This window comes from Oncorhynchus kisutch, unplaced genomic scaffold (assembly GCF_002021735.2).
Source record: "Oncorhynchus kisutch isolate 150728-3 unplaced genomic scaffold, Okis_V2 scaffold3811, whole genome shotgun sequence".
Taxonomy (NCBI): Eukaryota; Metazoa; Chordata; class Actinopteri; order Salmoniformes; family Salmonidae; genus Oncorhynchus; species Oncorhynchus kisutch.
The window spans coordinates 325,644-345,609 of NW_022265756.1; the positions used below are offsets into that span (position 1 = coordinate 325,644).

The window sequence follows — 19,966 nt, forward strand, 5'->3', positions numbered from 1 at the left end:
TTACTCTTCCAAATCTTTTTATTCATTTGTGACATAATTCCATTACAGTGATAACAAAACTGCGTGTTGGTACTTTCCACATGTCGTCCCGGAAGAATATGGTTATAAAATAATACTAAAAAGTACATTTCCTTTCAAATCTTAACATTCCGTAAAATATTGTCGTTTAATTGACTAAGTTTGTGAGTTGTGATATAAATACAAGACATCCCATTAATATTATCCGAAAGGTCTTTTGACACCAGCAGAGAGAACCGATAGGATGCCTCCCCAAACTGTTAACCTATTCCCTATAGAGTGCACTGCTTTCAAATCACAGCCGTATGAAACCCCCCGCAGGCCTCTAGTCACAAGAAGTGCACTATATAGGGAATAGGGTGGTGTTTGGGCCACAACCAGAGAGATATGAGGAGGTTGTTCTGATCGATCTGGAGTCAGGAGTTGGACGGCGCTGACGGTCCCGTGGTTGATTAAAGTTAAGGCCATTAGGAGAGACTGTCGTTGGCAACGAGAAGACAGAATGAGACAGATGAACCCTGAACTTCAGACCGTAACTAAAACCTCAAATGCTTAATTTACAGTACAGAGAAAGGGGGGAGGAAAGGAGGGAGGAAAGGAGGGAAGGAGGGAGGAAAGGAGGGGTGAAACAAAAGCGAGGACAGAATCACTGTGGAATCCTGACAATGAGGGAGGCTCTTTCCAGGGAGAGGACACACACACACACACACACACACACGAAGGAATAATGGACTGACATTCAAGTAAAACTACAGGGTTCAATTTAACATAGACTCAAAATTATCAGCTTCCAAACACAAAACCTCCCCCTTTTGTTTTCTCTAAAAGACATGCACACACACACACACATTTAAAACTCCATCAGGGAGAATAATAACCTGTTATATTGCCTGTTTATAATGTGTAGTGTGTCAGTACCTTTCTACAGACCGGGTTCCTTCAGGAGGGTGAAACATTCAGAACAGGAATATCAGATAAAAATGAAACGATCCGTTCTGGGACTGCATCTTTCTATCTACAACTGAACAACAGTGGAGGTTTTTTTTAAAAACAAGAAGCTCTGAAAGTGTGTCTGGGTTGAAATCTTCTCTACGCGACCACATTGTTTCGAGGAATTCAGTCAAGACTTGGTAAAAAAAAAAAACGCTGACTGTTTTCAGATGTGTGTTTATGTTTGTGAGGTCAATCCATGACTGCTGTGTGTGTGTGTGTGTGTGTGTGTGTGTGTGTGTGTGTGTGTGTGTGTGTGTGTGTGTGTGTGTGTGTGTGTGTGTAACAGAGTGTCTAGAAGGGAGTGTAGTCGGCAGGGTACATGATGGGCAGCCAGTTCTCCGTAAAAGTGGCACAGTGCATCCAGCCCAAGGACCGCATTACCTGGAAACAAACAGGACGTGATGTCACCATACAGGAAGTAGATTGCCATCTGAATGTCTCTGAGCTTTAGGCTCTTTGTTCAAGTGTTACAGACAGATTAAACACTGCTAGTCTAAGACTAACAGGAAGTAGATGTAGTTGGACTGAGGCTGTAAAACATGACTAACAGGAAGTAGATGTATCGGGTAGTTGGACTGAGGCTGTAAAACATGACTAACAGGAAGTAGATGTAGTTGGACTGAGGCTGTAAAACATGACTAACAGGAAGTAGATGTAGTTGGACTGAGGCTGTAAAACATGACTAACAGGAAGTAGATGTTTCAGGTAGTTGGACTGGGGCTGTAAAACATGACTAACAGAAAGTAGATGTATCAGGTAGTTGGACTGAGGCTGTAAAACATGACTAACAGGAAGTAGATCTATCAGGTAGTTGGACTGAGGCTGTAAAACATGACTAACAGGAAGTAGATGTATCAGGTAGTTGGACTGAGGCTGTAAAACATGACTAACAGGAAGTAGATGTAGTTGGACTGGGGCTGTAAAACATGACTAACAGGAAGTAGATGTTTCAGGTAGTTGGACTGAGGCTGTAAAACATGACTAACAGGAAGTAGATGTATCAGGTAGTTGGACTGAGGATGTTTCTAACCTGAATGCAGTTCTTCATGTTCTCTCTACTGGGTTTATCTTCTACGATCTTGGAGGCAAACTTCAGGGCTCTGCCGTACATCTTATTGACTAGTGCATGTTTGTAGGAGAACGTCAACACCTGGGAGGAAGGGGATCAAACCATCAAAAATTGGGAGAAAGATTGAGATGGATGATTCATATGTAAGTAAGTTACAAGTTGTGGCGTAAGCCGGGGATCGTCGAGGAAACAGCTGGCCACACCTCTTCTCCTCACCTTAGAGTCCGTTAGCTCCACCCACTTCTGCAGCTCCCAGAAGGTGTCTGTTAAGGCTTTGGCCCTGCCCTGTTGGGCGTCGTCAGAGCTGGTCACCTCCTCCTCTTCAGCCCCTGTCTCTGCCCCGTCTCCGGCCCCCCCAGCCCCGTCCTGGGGTGGAGCAGGCAGCAGTACCAGGTCAGCCAGGGCACAGCCCTTCCTACACAGAGCATCCAACAGGGAACATTTCTGCTTCTCCATGTCACTGCAGGAAACACACAGAAACAGGAAGTTCTATTAGATATCAAATCACATTACAAATTCTCTGTCCAATAGAAATGAGGTAAAGGGGAGTGGTTTTAATGGATTTAACAGACAGACAATCTGTTGTGACCTGACTGTCTAAGTGTGAGCCCTGAATGGAGCCCTATTGCCCATAGGTCCTGGTCTAAAGTAGTGCACTATATAGGGAATAGGGTTCTGGTCTAAAGTAGTGCACTATATAGGGAATAGGGTTCTATAGGGCTCTGGTCTAAAGTAGTGCACTATATAGGGAATAGGGTTCTGGTCTAAAGTAGTGCACTATATAGGGAATAGGGTTCTATAGGGTCCTGGTCTAAAGTAGTGCACTATGTAGGGAATAGGGTTCTGGTCTAAAGTAGTGCACTATATAGGGAATAGGGTTCTATAGGGCCCTGGTCTAAAGTAGTGCACTATATATAGGGAATAGGGTTCTATAGGGCCCTGGTCTAAAGTAGTGCACTATATAGGGAATAGGGTTCTGGTCTAAAGTAGTGCACTATATAGGGAATAGGGTTCTATAGGGTCCTGGTCTAAAGTAGTGCACTATATATAGGGAATAGGGTTCTATAGGGTTCTGGTCTAAATAAGTGCACTATATAGGGAATAGGGTTCTATAGAGCTCTGGTCTAAAGTAGTGCACTATATATAGGGAATAGGGTTCTGGTCTAAAGTAGTGCACTATATAGGGAATAGGGTTCTATAGGGCCCTGGTCTATAGTAGTGCACTATATAGGGAATAGGGTTCTATAGGGCCTGGTCTAAAGTAGTGCACTATATAGGGAATAGGGTTCTGGTCTAAAGTAGTGCACTATATAGGGAATAGGGTTCTGGTCTAAAGTAGTGCACTATATATAGGGAATAGGGTTCTATAGGGCCCTGGTCTAAAGTAGTGCACTATATAGGGAATAGGGTTCTATAGGGCTCTGGTCTAAAGTAGTGCACTATATATAGGGAATAGGGTTCTATAGGGACCTGGTCTAAAGTAGTGCACTATACATAGGGAATAGGGTTCTATAAGGCCCTGGTCTAAAGTAGTGCACTATATATAGGGAATAGGGTTCTATAGGGCCCTGGTCTAAAGTAGTGCACTATATAGGGAATAGGGTTCTATAGGGCCCTGGTCTAAAGTAGTGTAATATATATAGGGAATAGGGTTCTATAGGGTCCTGGTCTAAAGTAGTGTACTATATAGGGAATAGGGTTCTATAGGGTCCTGGTCTAAAGTAGTGCACTATATAGGGAATAGGGCTCTGGTCTAAAGTAGTGTACTATATAGGGAATAGGGTTCTATAGGGCCCTGGACTAAAGTAGTGTACTATATAGGGAATAGGGTGCCATTTGAGACCCAGACTAAGACTTAGTGGTGCACCTCTTGATTGTGGCAGCGTCAGGGCGAGGGTCGGTCTTTAAGGTGAGGTAGACTGCCAGGGCCGTCTGGTCGATCTGAGACAGAACCATGTCAGAGGCCGTTACGATGTCACCCAGGCGCTTCAGACGCTCCTACAGAGAGAGATCAGGGTTAGACGCGACCAATCAACAGCAAAGAGAGAGAGATCGGGGTTAGACGCGACTAATCAACAGCAGAGAGAGAGAGAGATCGGGGTTAGACGCGACTAATCAACAGCAAAGAGAGAGAGAGAGATCAGGGTTAGACGCGACTAATCAACAGCAAAGAGAGAGAGAGAGCAGGGTTAGACGCGACCAATCAACAGCAGAGAGAGAGATCAGGGTTAGACGTGACCAACAGCAAAGAGAGAGATCAGGGTTAGACGCGACTAATCAACAGCAGAGAGAGAGAGAGAGAGCAGGGTTAGACGCGACTAATCAACAGCAGAGAGAGAGAGAGAGAGCAGGGTTAGACGCGACCAATCAACAGCAGAGAGAGATCAGGGTTAGACGCGACCAATCAACAGCAAAGAGAGAGAGATCGGGGTTAGACGCGACTAATCAACAGCAGAGAGAGAGAGAGATCAGGGTTAGACGTGACCAACAGCAAAGAGAGAGAGAGAGATCAGGGTTAGACGCGACTAATCAACAGCAAAGAGAGAGAGAGAGCAGGGTTAGACGCGACCAATCAACAGCAGAGAGAGAGATCAGGGTTAGACGTGACCAACAGCAAAGAGAGAGATCAGGGTTAGACGTGACCAACAGCAAAGAGAGAGAGAGAGATCAGGGTTAGACGCGACTAATCAACAGCAGAGAGAGAGAGAGAGAGCAGGGTTAGACGCGACCAATCAACAGCAGAGAGAGATCAGGGTTAGACGCGACCAATCAACAGCAGAGAGAGATCAGGGTTAGACGAGACTAATCAACAGCAGAGAGAGAGGGAGATCAGGGTTAGACGCGACCAATCAACAGCAGAGAGAGATCAGGGTTAGACGCGACCAATCAACAGCAAAGAGAGAGAGAGATCAGGGTTAGACACGACTAATCAACAGCAGAGAGAGAGAGATCAGGGTTAGACGTGACTAATCAACAGCAGAGAGAGAGAGATCAGGCTAAGACGCGACCAATCAACAGCAAAGAGAGAGAGATCAGGGTTAGACGCGACCAATCAACAGCAGAGAGAGAAATCAGGGTTAGACACGACTAATCAACAGCAGAGAGAGATCAGGGTTAGACGAGACTAATCAACAGCAGAGAGAGAGGGAGATCAGGGTTAGACGCGACCAATCAACAGCAGAGAGAGAAATCAGGGTTAGACACGACTAATCAACAGCAGAGAGAGATCAGGGTTAGACGAGACTAATCAACAGCAGAGAGAGAGGGAGATCAGGGTTAGACACGGCTAATCAACAGCAGCGAGAGAGAGAGAGAGATCAGGGTTAGACACGACTAATCAACAGCAGAGAGAGAGAGATCAGGGTTAGACGCGACTAATCAACAGCAGAGAGAGAGTGAGAGAGAGATCAAGGTTAGACACAATAAATCAACAGCAGAGAGAGAGCGAGAGAGATCAAGGTTAGACACGATTAATCAACAGCAGATAGTGTGTGTACCTTCTCAGAGTCGAGCTGGTGCAGCCTCTGAACATGTAGTGGCAGGTAGGAAGAGAAGTTCTCCTTCAGGTCATCATACAGGGAGCTGGTGTCTAACCTGGAGGTGGGGGGAGAGAGAGAGATGTAAGGGAGGAAGAGAGCGGGAGAGAGAGAGGAAGAGGGGAAGAGAGCGAGAGAGCGAGAGAGAGAGAGAGAGAGCGGAAGAGAGAGAGAGAGAGAGGTAAGGGAGGAAGAGAGAGAGAGAGCGGAAGAGAGAGAGAGAGCGAGAGGAGAGAGAGCGGAAGAGAGAGAGAGAGAGAGCGAGAGGTAAGGGAGGAAGAGAGAGAGAGAGAGAGAGAGAGAGAGAGAGAGCGAAGAGAGAGAGAGAAGAGCGGAAGAGAGAGAGAGAGCGGAAGAGAGAGAGAGAGAGAGAGAGCGGAAGAGAGAGAGAGAGAGAGCGGGAGAGAAGAGAGAGAGAGAGAGAGAGAGAGAGAGCGGAGAGAGAGCGAGAGAGACGAGGTAAGGGAGGAAGAGAGATGAGAGAGAGAGAGAGAGGAAAGAGAGAGAGAGAGAGAGAGGGAAGAGAGAGAGAGAGAGCGGAAGAGGAGGAGAGAGAGGTAAGGGAGGAAGAAGAGAGAGAGAGAGGTACAGGGAGGAAGAGAGAGCAGAGAGCGGCAAGAGAGAGAGAGAGAGGAGCGGAGAGAGGAGAGAGAGAGAGAGATGAGCGGGAGAAGAGAGCAGGTAAAGGGAGAGGAAGAGAGCGAGAGAGAGGAGAGGAAGAGAGGAGAGAGAGAGAGAGGGGAAGAGAGAGAGAGAGAGAGAGGTAAGAGCGAGAGAGAGAGAGAGAGGAAGAGAGAGAGAGAGAGAGGAAGCGAGAGAGAGAGAGAGAGAGAGAGAAAGGGAGGAAGAGAGAGAGAGACGAGAGAGCAGAGAGAAGGGAGGAAGAGAGAGAGAGAGAGAGGAAGAGAGAGAGAGAGAGGAAGAGAGAGAGAGGGAGGAAGAGAGTGGGAGAGATGAGGGAGAGGTAAGGGAGGAAGAGAGAGAAGGAAGGTGAGGAAGAGAGCGGGAGAGAGAGAGAGAGAGAGAGAGAGAGAGAGGTAAGGGAGGAAGAGAGAGAGAGAGAGGAGAGAGAGAGGAGGAGGAAGGAGGGAGAGAGAGGAGGAGAGAGTGGGAGAGAGAGAGAGAGAGAGAGGAAGAGAGTAGAGAGAGAGGAAGAAGAGAGAGGAGGAAGAGAGGTGGGAGAGAGAAGAGAGGGTTAGGGAGGAAGAGAGAGAGAGCGAAGGGAGGAAGAGAGCGGAGAGAGACAGGAGAGAGAGAGAGAGAGAAGAGAGGAGAGAGAGAGGTAAGGGAGGAGAGAGAGAGAGCAGGAAGAGAGAGAGAGAGAGAGAGAGAGAGAAGGGAGAAGGGAGGAAGAGAGCAGGAGAGAGAGAAGAGAGAGAGAGAAGGGAGGAAGAGAAGAGAGAGAGAGAGAGAGAGAGAAGAAGGGAGGAAGAGAGAGAGAGAGAAGGGAGGAAGAGAGAGAGAGAGGAAGAGAGAGAGAGGAGGAAGAGAGTGGGAGAGAGAGAGAGAGGGTAAGGGAGGAAGAGAGAGAGAGAAGGGAGGAAGAGAGCGGGAGAGAGAGAGGAGAGAGAGAGAGAGAGAAGAGAGAGAGAGAGAGAGAGAAGAGAGAGAGAGAGAGAGAGAGAGAGAAGGGAGGAAAGAGAGAGAGAGAGAGAGAGAGAGAGAAGGGAGGAAGAGAGAGAGAGAGAGAGAGAGAGAGAAGAGAGAGAGAAGGGAGGAAGAGAGAGAGAGAGAGAGAGGAAGAGAGAGAGGAGGAAGAGAGTGGAGAGAGAGCAGAGAGGGTAAGGGAGGAAGAGAGAGAGAGAGAAGGGAGGAAGAGAGCGGGAGAGAGAGAGAGAGAGAGAAGGGAGGAAGAGAGCGGGAGAGAGAGAGAGAGAGAGAGAGAGGTAAGGGAGGAAGAGAGAGAGAGGAAGAGAGAGAGAGAGAGAGAGAGAGAGAGAGAGAGAGAGAAGGGAGGGAGGGAGGGAGGGGAGGGGAGGGAGGGAGGGAGGGAGGGAGGGAGGGAGGGAGGGAGGGAGGGAGGAGGAGGGAGGAAGAGAGCGGGGGGAGAGAGAGAGACCGACAGCAGGTAGAGAGACCCAAACAGACAGAGACTGACAGCAGGTAGAGAGACCCAAACAGACAGAGAGAGACTGACAGCAAGTAGAGAGACCCAAACAGACAGAGAGACTGACAGCCGGTAGAGAGACCCAAACAGACAGCAGGTAGAGAGACCCAAACATACAGAGAGAGACTGACAGCAAGTAGAGAGACCCAAACAGACAGAGAGACTGACAGCAGGTAGAGAGACTGACAGCAGTAGAGAGACCCAAACAGACAGAGAGAGACTGACAGCAGGTAGAGAGACCCAAACAGACAGAGAGAGACTGACTTGGTCATCCACTGTATCTTCAGGGTCTCTGAGAGCCTCTTCAAACTCCTCCTTCACATCCTTCTCCTTCGCTCCCTCCTTCGCTCCCTCCTTCGCCCCTCCTTCGCCCCCTCCTTCGCTCCCTCCTTCGCCCCCTCCTTCGCTCCCTCCTTCGCTCCATTCTTGGTCTTGTTGGGTGCAGGGATGAGGTGATAGACCACTGGCACAATGTCCTTGATGAGAAAGATAAAACCACTGGTTAACACACTGACACCCTCTAGGACTACATTACCCATAAGCCTCTACAACACTTCCCCCCCCCCTGCTGTCTGTCCAATCCCTTGTCAGTTAGAATGCGTTGTCATGGTGACAGAACACAGCTGCGCTGCTATATTCACCACCAGAGGAAATTAACCTTGTCTAACTTTGCCAGTAGAAATATATTTACATGTTGGGGCTAGAAAATATCTTCATTCTTCCCCACAGTGATTCACAACATAAAACACCATTTTCCTTTTGAGGATTTGACAGAGTGATTTCTAGGTCATCAGTACCTTTTTAAATTTTCCTTGTCGTTTTGCAGAGGCCTTGTCCCTGGTGGTCAGAATAACACACAGTGAGAGAGAGAGAACACAGGAAGGAGCATACAGCCTCATCGTTTACAACTAGTGACAAGTCATTCTGCTTTTCTCTCATCGTTTACAACTAGTGGCAAGTCATACTGCTTCTCTCTCATAGTTTACAACTAGTGGCAAGTCATACTGCTTCTCTCTCATCGTTTACAACTAGTGGCAAGTCATACTGCTTCTCTCTCATAGTTTACAACTAGTGACAAGTCATTTCTGCTTCTCTCTCATAGTTACAACTAGTGGCAAGTCATACTGCTTCTCTCTCATAGTTTACAACTAGTGACAAGTCATACTGCTTCTCTCTCTCTCAACTAGTGACAAGTCATACTGCTTTTCTCTCATCGTTTACAACTAGTGGCAAGTCATACTGCTTCTCTCTCATAGTTTACAACTAGTGGCAAGTCATACTGCTTCTCTCTCTCATCGTTTACAACTAGTGACAAGTCATACTGCTTCTCTTTCATCGTTTACAACTAGTGACAAGTCATACTGCTTCTCTCTCATCGTTTACAACTAGTGGCAAGTCATACTGCTTCTCTCTCATCGTTTACAACTAGTGGCAAGTCATACTGCTTCTCTCTCATCGTTTACAACTAGTGGCAAGTCATACTGCTTCTCTCTCTCATCGTTTACAACTAGTGACAAGTCATACTGCTTCTCTTTCATCGTTTACAACTAGTGACAAGTCATACTGCTTCTCTCTCATCGTTTACAACTAGTGGCAAGTCATACTGCTTCTCTCTCTCATCGTTTACAACTAGTGACAAGTCATACTGCTTCTCTCTCATCATTTACAACTAGTGACAAGTCATACTGCTTCTCTCTCTCAACTAGTGACAAAGCATACTGCTTCTCTCTCTCATCGTTTACAACTAGTGACAAGTCCTACTGCTTCTCTCTCATCGTTTACAACTAGTGGCAAGTCATACTGCTTCTCTCTCAACTAGTGACAAGTCATACTGCTTCTCTCTCATCGTTTACAACTAGTGATAAGTCATACTGCTTCTCTCTCATCGTTTACAACTAGTGGCAAGTCATACTGCTTCTCTCTCTCAACTAGTGGCAAGTCATACTGCTTCTCTCTCATCGTTTACAACTAGTGGCAAGTCATACTGCTTCTCTCTCATAGTTTACAACTAGTGGCAAGTCATACTGCTTCTCTCTCATAGTTTACAACTAGTGGCAAGTCATACTGCTTCTCTCTCATAGTTTACAACTAGTGACAAGTCATACTGCTTCTCTCTCTCTCAACTAGTGACAAGTCATACTGCTTTTCTCTCATCGTTTACAACTAGTGGCAAGTCATACTGCTTCTCTCTCATAGTTTACAACTAGTGGCAAGTCATACTGCTTCTCTCTCTCATCGTTTACAACTAGTGACAAGTCATACTGCTTCTCTTTCATCGTTTACAACTAGTGACAAGTCATACTGCTTCTCTCTCATCGTTTACAACTAGTGGCAAGTCATACTGCTTCTCTCTCTCATCGTTTACAACTAGTGACAAGTCATACTGCTTCTCTCTCATCATTTACAACTAGTGACAAGTCATACTGCTTCTCTCTCTCAACTAGTGACAAAGCATACTGCTTCTCTCTCTCATCGTTTACAACTAGTGACAAGTCATACTGCTTCTCTCTCATCGTTTACAACTAGTGACAAGTCCTACTGCTTCTCTCTCATCGTTTACAACTAGTGGCAAGTCATACTGCTTCTCTCTCAACTAGTGACAAGTCATACTGCTTCTCTCTCATCGTTTACAACTAGTGATAAGTCATACTGCTTCTCTCTCATCGTTTACAACTAGTGGCAAGTCATACTGCTTCTCTCTCTCAACTAGTGGCAAGTCATACTGCTTCTCTCTCATCGTTTACAACTAGTGGCAAGTCATACTGCTTCTCTCTCATCGTTTACAACTAGTGGCAAGTCATACTGCTTCTCTCTCATCATTTACAACTAGCGACAAGTCATACTGCTTCTCTCTCTCTCAACTAGTGACAAATCATACTGCTTCTCTCTCATCGTTTACAACTAGTGACAAGTCATACTGCTTCTCTCTCTCATCGTTTACAACTAGTGACAAGTCATACTGCTTCTCTCTCATCATTTACAACTAGTGACAAGTCATACTGCTTCTCTCTCATCGTTTACAACTAGTGGCAAGTCATACTTCTTCTCTCTCATCGTTTACAACTAGTGGCAAGTCATACTGCTTCTCTCTCAACTAGTGACAAGTCATACTGCTTCTCTCATCGTTTACAACTAGTGATAAGTCATACTGCTTCTCTCTCATCGTTACAACTAGTGGCAAGTCATACTGCTTCTCTCTCTCTCTCAACTAGTGACAAGTCATACTGCTTCTCTCTCATCGTTTACAACTAGTGACAAGTCATACTGCTTCTCTCTCTCAACTAGTGGCAAGTCATACTGCTTCTCTCTCATCGTTTACAACTAGTGACAAGTCATACTGCTTCTCTCTCATTGTTACAACTAGTGACAAGTCATACTGCTTCTCTCTCATCGTTTACAACTAGTGACAAGTCATACTGCTTCTCTCTCATCGTTTACAACTAGTGGCAAGTCATACTGCTTCTCTCTCATCATTTACAACTAGTGACAAGTCATACTGCTTCTCTCTCATCGTTTACAACTAGTGACAAGTCATACTGCTTCTCTCATCATTTACAACTAGTGACAAGTCATACTGCTTCTCTCTCAATCGTTTACAACTAGTGGCAAGTCATACTGCTTCTCTCGCTCTCTCAACTAGTGGCAAGTCATACTGCTTCTCTCATCGTTTACCACTAGTGGCAAGTCATATTGCTTCTCTCTCATCGTTTACAACTAGTGGCAAGTCATACTGCTTCTCTCTCATCGTTTACAACTAGTGGCAAGTCATACTGCTTCTCTCTCATCGTTTACAACTAGTGGCAAGTCATACTGCTTCTCTCTCATCGTTTACAACTAGTGGCAAGTCATACTGCTTCTCTCTCATCGTTTACAACTAGTGGCAAGTCATAATGCTTCTCTCTCATAGTTTACAACTAGTGACAAGTCATACTGCTTCTCTCTCTCTCAACTAGTGACAAGTCATACTGCTTCTCTCTCATCGTTTACAACTAGTGACAAGTCATACTGCTTCTCTCTCAACTAGTGGCAAGTCATACTGCTTCTCTCTCATCGTTTACAACTAGTGGCAAGTCATACTGCTTCTCTCTCATCGTTTACAACTAGTGACAAATCATACTGCTTCTCTCTCATCGTTTACAACTAGTGGCAAGTCATACTGCTTCTCTCTCATCGTTTACAACTAGTGACAAGTCATACTGCTTCTCTCTCTCAACTAGTGGCAAGTCATACTGCTTCTCTCTCATCGTTTACAACTAGTGGCAAGTCATACTGCTTCTCTCTCATCGTTTACAACTAGTGGCAAGTCATACTGCTTCTTCGCTCTCTCAACTAGTGGCAAGTCATACTGCTTCTCTCTCATCGTTTACAACTAGTGGCAAGTCATATTGTTTCTCTCTCATCGTTTACAACTAGTTGGCAAGTCATACTGCTTCTCTCTCATCGTTTACAAACTAGTGACAAGTCATACTGCTTCTCTCTCATCGTTTACAACTAGTGGCAAGTCATACTGCTTCTCTCGCTCTCTCAACTAGTGGCAAGTCATACTGCTTCTCTCTCATCGTTTACAACTAGTGACAAGTCATACTGCTTCTTCTCTCATCGTTTACAACTAGTGGCAAGTCATACTGCTTCTCTCGCTCTCTCAACTAGTGGCAAGTCATACTGCTTCTCTCTCATCGTTTACAACTAGTGACAAGTCATACTGCTTCTCTCTCTCAACTAGTGGCAAGTCATACTGCTTTCTCTCTCTTCAACTAGTGGGCAAGTCATACTGCTTCTCTCTCATCGTTTACAACTAGTGGCAAGTCATACTGCTTCTCTCTCATCGTTTACAACTAGTGACAGTCATACTGCTTCTCTCTCATCGTTTACAACTAGTGACAAGTCATACTGCTTCTCTCTCTCAACTAGTGGCAAAGTCATACTGCTTCTCTCTCATCGTTTACAACTAGTGGCAAGTCATACTGCTTCTTCTCATCGTTTACAACTAGTGACAAGTCATACTGCTTCTCTCTCATCGTTTACAACTAGTGACAAGTCATACTGCTCTCTCTCATCGTTTACAACTAGTGACAAGTCATACTGCTTCTCTCTCATCGTTTACAACTAGTGACAAGTCATACTGCTTCTTTCTCTCAACTAGTGGAAGTCATACTGCTTCTCTCTCATCGTTTACAACTAGTGGCAAGTCATACTGCTTCTCTCTCATCGTTTACAACTAGTGGCAAGTCATACTGCTTCTCTCTCATCGTTTACAACTAGTGGCAAATCATACTGCTTCTCTCTCATCGTTTACAACTAGTGGCAAGTCATACTGCTTCTCTCTCATCGTTTACAACTAGTGACAAGTCATACTGCTTCTCTCTCATCGTTACAACTAGTGGCAAGTCATACTGCTTCTCTCGCTCTCTCAACTAGTGGCAAGTCATACTGCTTCTCTCGCTCTCTCAACTAGTGGCAAGTCATACTGCTTCTCTCTCATCGTTTACAACTAGTGGCAAGTCATATTGCTTCTCATCGTTTACAACTAGTGGCAAGTCATACTGCTTCTCTCTCATCGTTTACAACTAGTGACAAGTCATATTGCTTCTTCTCTCATCGTTTACAACTAGTGGCAAGTCATACTGCTTCTCTCGCTCTCTCAACTAGTGGCAAGTCCACTACTGCTTCTCTCTTCATCTCGTTTACAACTAGTGACAAGTCATACTGCTTCTCTCTCATCGTTTACAACTAGTGGCAAGTCATACTGCTTCTCTCGCTCTCTCAACGAGTGGCAAGTCATACTGCTTCTCTCTCATCGTTTACAACTAGTGACAAGTCATACTGCTTCTCTCTCATCGTTTACAACTAGTGCAAGTCATACTGCTTCTCTCTCATCGTTTACAACTAGTGACAAGTCATACTGCTTCTCTCTCATCGTTTACAACTAGTGACAAGTCATACTGCTTCTCTCTCTCATCGTTTACAACTAGTGACAAGTCATACTGCTTCTCTCTCTCATCGTTTACAACTAGTGACAAGTCATACTGCTTCTCTCTCATCGTTTACAACTAGTGACAAGTCATACTGCTTCTCTCTCATCGTTTACAACTAGTGGCAAGTCATACTGCTTCTCTCTCATCGTTTACAACTAGTGGCAAGTCATATTGCTTCTCTCTCATCGTTTACAACTAGTGGCAAGTCATACTGCTTTCTCTCTCATCGTTTACAACTAGTGACAAGTCATACTGCTTCTCTCTCATCGTTTACAACTAGTGGCAAGTCATACTGCTTCTCTCGCTCTCTCAACTAGTGGCAAGTCATACTGCTTCTCTCTCATCGTTACAACTAGTGGCAAGTCATATTGCTTCTCTCTCATCGTTTACAACTAGTGGCAAGTCATACTGCTTCTCTCTCATCGTTTACAACTAGTGGCAAGTCATACTGCTTCTCTCTCCTCGTTTACAACTAGTGGCAAGTCATACTGCTTCTCTCTCTCATCGTTTACAACTAGTGACAAGTCATACTGCTTCTCTCTCATCGTTTACAACTAGTGACAAGTCATACTGCTTCTCTCTCATCGTTTACAACTAGTGGCAAGTCATACTGCTTCTCTCTCATCGTTTACAACTAGTGGCAAGTCATACTGCTTCTCTCTCATCGTTTACAACTAGTGGCAAGTCATACTGCTTCTCTCTCATCGTTTACAACTAGTGGCAAATCATACTGCTTCTCTCTCATCGTTTACAACTAGTGGCAAGTCATACTGCTTCTCTCTCATCGTTTACAACTAGTGACAAGTCATACTGCTTCTCTCTCATCGTTTACAACTAGTGGCAAGTCATACTGCTTCTCTCGCTCTCTCAACTAGTGGCAAGTCATACTGCTTCTCTCGCTCTCTCAACTAGTGGCAAGTCATACTGCTTCTCTCTCATCGTTTACAACTAGTGGCAAGTCATATTGCTTCTCATCGTTTACAACTAGTGGCAAGTCATACTGCTTCTCTCTCATCGTTTACAACTAGTGACAAGTCATATTGCTTCTCTCTCATCGTTTACAACTAGTGGCAAGTCATACTGCTTCTCTCGCTCTCTCAACTAGTGGCAAGTCATACTGCTTCTCTCTCATCGTTTACAACTAGTGACAAGTCATACTGCTTCTCTCTCATCGTTTACAACTAGTGGCAAGTCATACTGCTTCCTCTCGCTCTCCTCAACGAGTGGCAAGTCATACTGCTTCTCTCTCATCGTTTACAACTAGTGACAAGTCATACTGCTTCTCTCTCATCGTTTACAACTAGTGGCAAGTCATACTGCTTCTCTCTCATCGTTTACAACTAGTGACAAGTCATACTGCTTCTCTCTCATCGTTTACAACTAGTGACAAGTCATACTGCTTCTCTCTCATCGTTTACAACTAGTGGCAAGTCATACTGCTTCTCTCTCATCGTTTACAACTAGTGGCAAGTCATATTGCTTCTCTCTCATCGTTTACAACTAGTGGCAAGTCATACTGCTTCTCTCTCATCGTTTACAACTAGTGACAAGTCATACTGCTTCTCTCTCATCGTTTACAACTAGTGGCAAGTCATACTGCTTCTCTCGCTCTCTCAACTAGTGGCAAGTCATACTGCTTCTCTCTCATCGTTTACAACTAGTGGCAAGTCATATTGCTTCTCTCTCATCGTTTACAACTAGTGGCAAGTCATACTGCTTCTCTCTCATCGTTTACAACTAGTGGCAAGTCATACTGCTTCTCTCTCCTCGTTTACAACTAGTGGCAAGTCATACTGCTTCTCTCTCATCGTTTACAACTAGTGACAAGTCATACTGCTTCTCTCTCATCGTTTACAACTAGTGACAAGTCATACTGCTTCTCTCTCATCGTTTACAACTAGTGGCAAGTCATACTGCTTCTCTCTCATCGTTTACAACTAGTGGCAAGTAGACCAGAACTAAACATAACCCAACAGAACTCCTGAGCAGCAGCATCTACAAATCACAGGCCACGGAGTAGCAGGCAGGAACTAGAAAACCCCTCCCACCACACAGTGAAAAGAGCATCAAAGCGACGTGCAACTAAAACTGTGACGCTAGCAAAGCTTGTGATTGGTTGAGAAGGATGCCGAGTGGGGGCCATAAAAGGAGTGAGACAATCAGAGTGTAGGAGAGCTGTTGACTGACAGTAGAAAGAGCCACTCACTGCTTTCTTGCCGTATTCTCCCTTAGGCACGACCAGGGAGCCGGTCAGATAGCATCCCTGGACATGTTCCTTTAGGAACCCTGGGTGGGTGGGTGGGTAGAGAGGTAGAGAGGTAAGAGAGGTATAGAGAGAGAGAGAGAGAGAGAGAGAGAGAGAGAGAGAGAGAGAGAGAGAGAGAGAGAGAGAGAGAGAGAGAGAGAGAGAGAGAGAGAGACAGAGAGAGAGAGAGACAGAGAGAGAGAGAGAGACAGAGAGAGAGAGAGACAGAGAGAGAGACAGAGAGAGAGACAGAGAGAGAGACAGAGAGAGAGACAGAGAGAGAGACAGAGAGACAGAGAGAGAGAGAGAGAGAGAGACAGAGAGTGAGACAGAGAGAGACAGAGAGAGAGAGAGAGAGAGAGACAGAGAGAGAGACAGAGAGAGAGACAGAGAGAGAGACAGAGACAGAGAGACAGAGAGAGAGACAGAGACAGAGACAGAGAGAGAGAGAGAGACAGAGAGAGAGACAGAGAGAGAGACAGAGAGAGAGACAGAGAGAGAGACAGAGAGAGAGACAGAGAGGGAGAAGTCAGACAGACTGTGTTTTTAGATGAAGGAAAACAGACTTCAAACTGCTGAACATTACATCTCTAAACAGTGTTGAATTGGGTCTCCATGGTGATGGATGGGTTATTTTCAGAGAGGTCAGCTTCAGGGTTATGATTAGAGCCTCTAGCCCAGAGGCACTCACTTATCATCAGGCAGTGAGGTGACCAAGAAGGGCTGAGTAGCTCCAGGGGTCAGTAGTGAGGGTCAGGGGTCAGAGTCTCCAGAGGTGAGGGTCAGGGGTCAGAGTCTCCAGAGGTGAGGGTCAGGGGTCAGGGTCACCAGGGGTGAGGGTCAGGGTCTCCAGGGGTCAGGGTCACCAGGGGTGAGGGTCAGGGTCTCCAGGGGTGAGGGTCAGGGTCTCCAGGGATCAGGGTCTCCAGGGGTCAGGGTCTCCAGGGGTCAGGGTCTCCAGGGGTCAGGGTCACCAGGGGTCAGGGTCACCAGGGGTGAGGGTCAGGGTCTCCAGGGGTGAGGGTCAGGGTCTCCAGGGATCAGGGTCTCCAGGGATCAGGGTCTCCAGGGGTCAGGGTCTCCAGGGGTCAGGGTCTCCAGGGGTCAGGGTCTCCAGGGGTCAGGGTCACCAGGGGTCAGGGTCTCCAGGGGTGAGGGTCAGGGTCTCCAGGGGTCAGGGTCACCAGGGGTCAGGGTCTCCAGGGGTCAGGGTCTCCAGGGGTCAGGGTCACCAGGGGTCAGGGTCAGGGTCGCCAGAGGTGAGGGGTACTTACTTGTCGTCAGGCAGGGCTGTAACATAAAAAGGTTGGGTAGCTCCAGGGGTCAGGGTCAGGGAGTTGGTTTTCTTCTTAGCCAAGAGGGCAGCGCGGTGAGACTCATACACATCCAGGGTCAGAGTAGTGGACAGACGGTGGGACACCACAAACGGAAGGTCCTTCAGACGCTCCAGCTCACTGGCCTGCTCATGACGCACCTGCAGACGCAGCGTGTAGTCACCTTTCTCTAGTTTCAGAGAGTACTGATGGAGAGGAGAGGGGAGGAGAGGAGAGGAGAAAGAGAGAGGAGAGAAAGAGAGAGGAGAGGGTAAGAGAGGAGAGGAGATGAGAAAGAGAGAGTAGAGAAAGAGAGAGGAGAGGAAAAGAGAGGAAAGAGAGGAGAGGGAAAGACAGGAAAGAGAGGAGAGGAGAGGAGATGAGAAAGAGAGAGGAGAGGGTAAACATACAACATTATAAAATCAATGTACACAAACAATAAGTGTGCAGTTAAAATTGGGGGGAAAGAAACACGTCTTCCCACAAGGCCGTGGGGTGAGACAGGGATGCAGCTTAAGCCCCACCCTCTTCAACATATATATATCAACGAATTGGCGAGAGCACTAGAACAGTCTGCAGCACCCGGCCTCACACTACTAGAATCTGAAGTCAAATGTCTACTGTTTGCTGATGATCAAATCAAATTTGATTTGATCTGGTGCTTCTGTCACCAACCAAGGAGGGCCTACAGCAACACCTAGATAGATTCTGGCCCTGACAGACCTGGGCCCTGACAGACCTGGGCCCTGACAGACCTGGGGCCCTGACAGACCTGGGCCCTGACAGACCTGGGCCCTGACAGACCTGGGCCCTGACAGACCTGGGCCCTGACAGACCTGGGCCCTGACAGACCTGGGCCCTGACAGTAAATCTCAGTAAGACCACAATAATGGTGTTCCAGGACCACAAATACAAATTCCATGCCTGGTGTGGTAGGAGTCTAGAGAGACCAGTAGTCTCTTCTAATGTTGTGGTTACTACCTGGTGTGGTAGGAGTCTAGAGAGACCAGTAGTCTCTTCTAATGTTGTGGTTACTACCTGGTGTGGTAGGAGTCTAGAGAGACCAGTAGTCTCTTCTAATGTTGTGGTTACTACCTGGTGTGGTAGGAGTCTAGAGAGACCAGTAGTCTCTTCTAATGTTGTGGTTCCTACCTGGTGTGGTAGGAGTCTAGAGAGACCAGTAGTCTCTTCTAATGTTGTGGTTACTACCTGGTGTGGTAGGAGTCTAGAGACCAGTAGTCTCTTCTAATGTTGTGGTTCCTACCTGGTGTGGTAGGAGTCTAGAGACCAGTAGTCTCTTCTAATGTTGTGGTTACTACCTGGTGTGGTAGGAGTCTAGAGAGACCAGTAGTCTCTTCTAATGTTGTGGTTACTACCTGGTGTGGTAGGAGTCTAGAGAGACCAGTAGTCTCTTCTAATGTTGTGGTTACTACCTGGTGTGGTAGGAGTCTAGAGACCAGTAGTCTCTTCTAATGTTGTGGTTACTACCTGGTGTGGTAGGAGTCTAGAGAGACCAGTAGTCTCTTCTAATGTTGTGGTTACTACCTGGTGTGGTAGGAGTCTAGAGAGACCAGTAGTCTCTTCTAATGTTGTGGTTACTACCTGGTGTGGTAGGAGTCTAGAGAGACCAGTAGTCTCTTCTAATGTTGTGGTTACTACCTGGTGTGGTAGGAGTCTAGAGACCAGTAGTCTCTTCTAATGTTGTGGTTACTACCTGGTGTGGTAGGAGTCTAGAGACCAGTAGTCTCTTCTAATGTTGTGGTTACTACCTGGTGTGGTAGGAGTCTCCAGAGCCCAGCAGTCTCTTGTCATGGTTGTGTTGTGGTTATATGATGGTTGTGTTGTGGTTATATCATGGTTGTATTGTGGTTGTATCATGGTTGTATTGTGGTTATATCATGGTTGTGTTGTGGTTATATCATGGTTGTATTATGGTTATATCATGGTTGTATTATGGTTATATCATGGTTGTGTTGTGGTTGTATTATGGTTATATCATGGTTGTGTTGTGGTTATATCATGGTTGTATTATGGTTATATCATGGTTGTGTTGTGGTTACTACCTGGTGTGGGTAGGCGTCTCCAGAGCCCAACAGTCTCTTGTTCTGGTCAAACAGCATCCAGAGCTGAGAGTCAAACTCTGATTCATACAACTGGTCACAGAGTACTGGACAGCTGGGGGTCACCTCTCCTGACTTAGGCTGGGGAGAGAGGTAGAGAGGGAGAGAGGTAGAGAGGTAGAGAGGTAGAGAGGTAGAGAGATCAGACACACAGTACTGGACAGCTGGGGAGAGAGGTAGAGAGGTAGAGAGATCAGACACACAGTACTGGACAGCTGGGGAGAGAAGTAGAGAAGTAGAGAGGTAGAGAGGTAGAGAGATCAGACACACAGTACTGGACAGCTAGGTAGAGAGGTAGAGAGATCAGACACACAGTACTGGACAGCTGGGGAGAGAAGTAGAGAGGTAGAGAGGTATAGAGGTCAGACACACAGTACTGGACAGCTGGGGGTCACCTCTCCTGACTTAGGCTGAGGAGAGAGGTAAAGAGGTCAGACACACAGTACTGGACAGCTGGGGAGAGAGGAGAGGTAGAGAGATCAGACACACAGTACTGGACAGCTGGGGAGAGAGGTAGAGAGGTAGAGAGGTAGAGAGATCAGACACACAGTACTGGACAGCTGGGGAGAGAAGTAGAGAGGTAGAGAGGT

General features: G+C 46.4%; 1 protein-coding gene and 1 pseudogene across 2 annotated transcripts in view; both read right to left on the reverse strand.

Annotated features, from left to right (window-relative positions):
- Positions 1 to 8,262, reverse strand: LOC116371874 (tripeptidyl-peptidase 2-like; annotated as a pseudogene). Its single transcript, XR_004209051.1, has 7 exons — positions 8,259 to 8,262; positions 7,988 to 8,199; positions 5,578 to 5,674; positions 3,948 to 4,078; positions 2,297 to 2,540; positions 2,042 to 2,161; positions 1 to 1,392 (listed from the first exon to the last, which is right to left on the reverse strand). The product of XR_004209051.1 is annotated as a tripeptidyl-peptidase 2-like (transcript).
- LOC116371881 (tripeptidyl-peptidase 2-like) overlaps positions 8,085 to 19,966 on the reverse strand; it is a 20,356-nt gene continuing 8,474 nt past the window's right edge. The window contains exons 5-8 of the mRNA XM_031821016.1: positions 19,320 to 19,457; positions 17,218 to 17,462; positions 15,905 to 15,984; positions 8,085 to 8,199 (exon numbers count right to left, since the gene is read on the reverse strand). Coding sequence (XP_031676876.1) covers positions 15,927 to 15,984; positions 17,218 to 17,462; positions 19,320 to 19,376 — 360 coding nt within the window. The 5' untranslated portion in view covers positions 19,377 to 19,457 and the 3' untranslated portion in view covers positions 8,085 to 8,199; positions 15,905 to 15,926. The remainder of the gene's footprint in view (positions 8,200 to 15,904; positions 15,985 to 17,217; positions 17,463 to 19,319; positions 19,458 to 19,966) is intronic.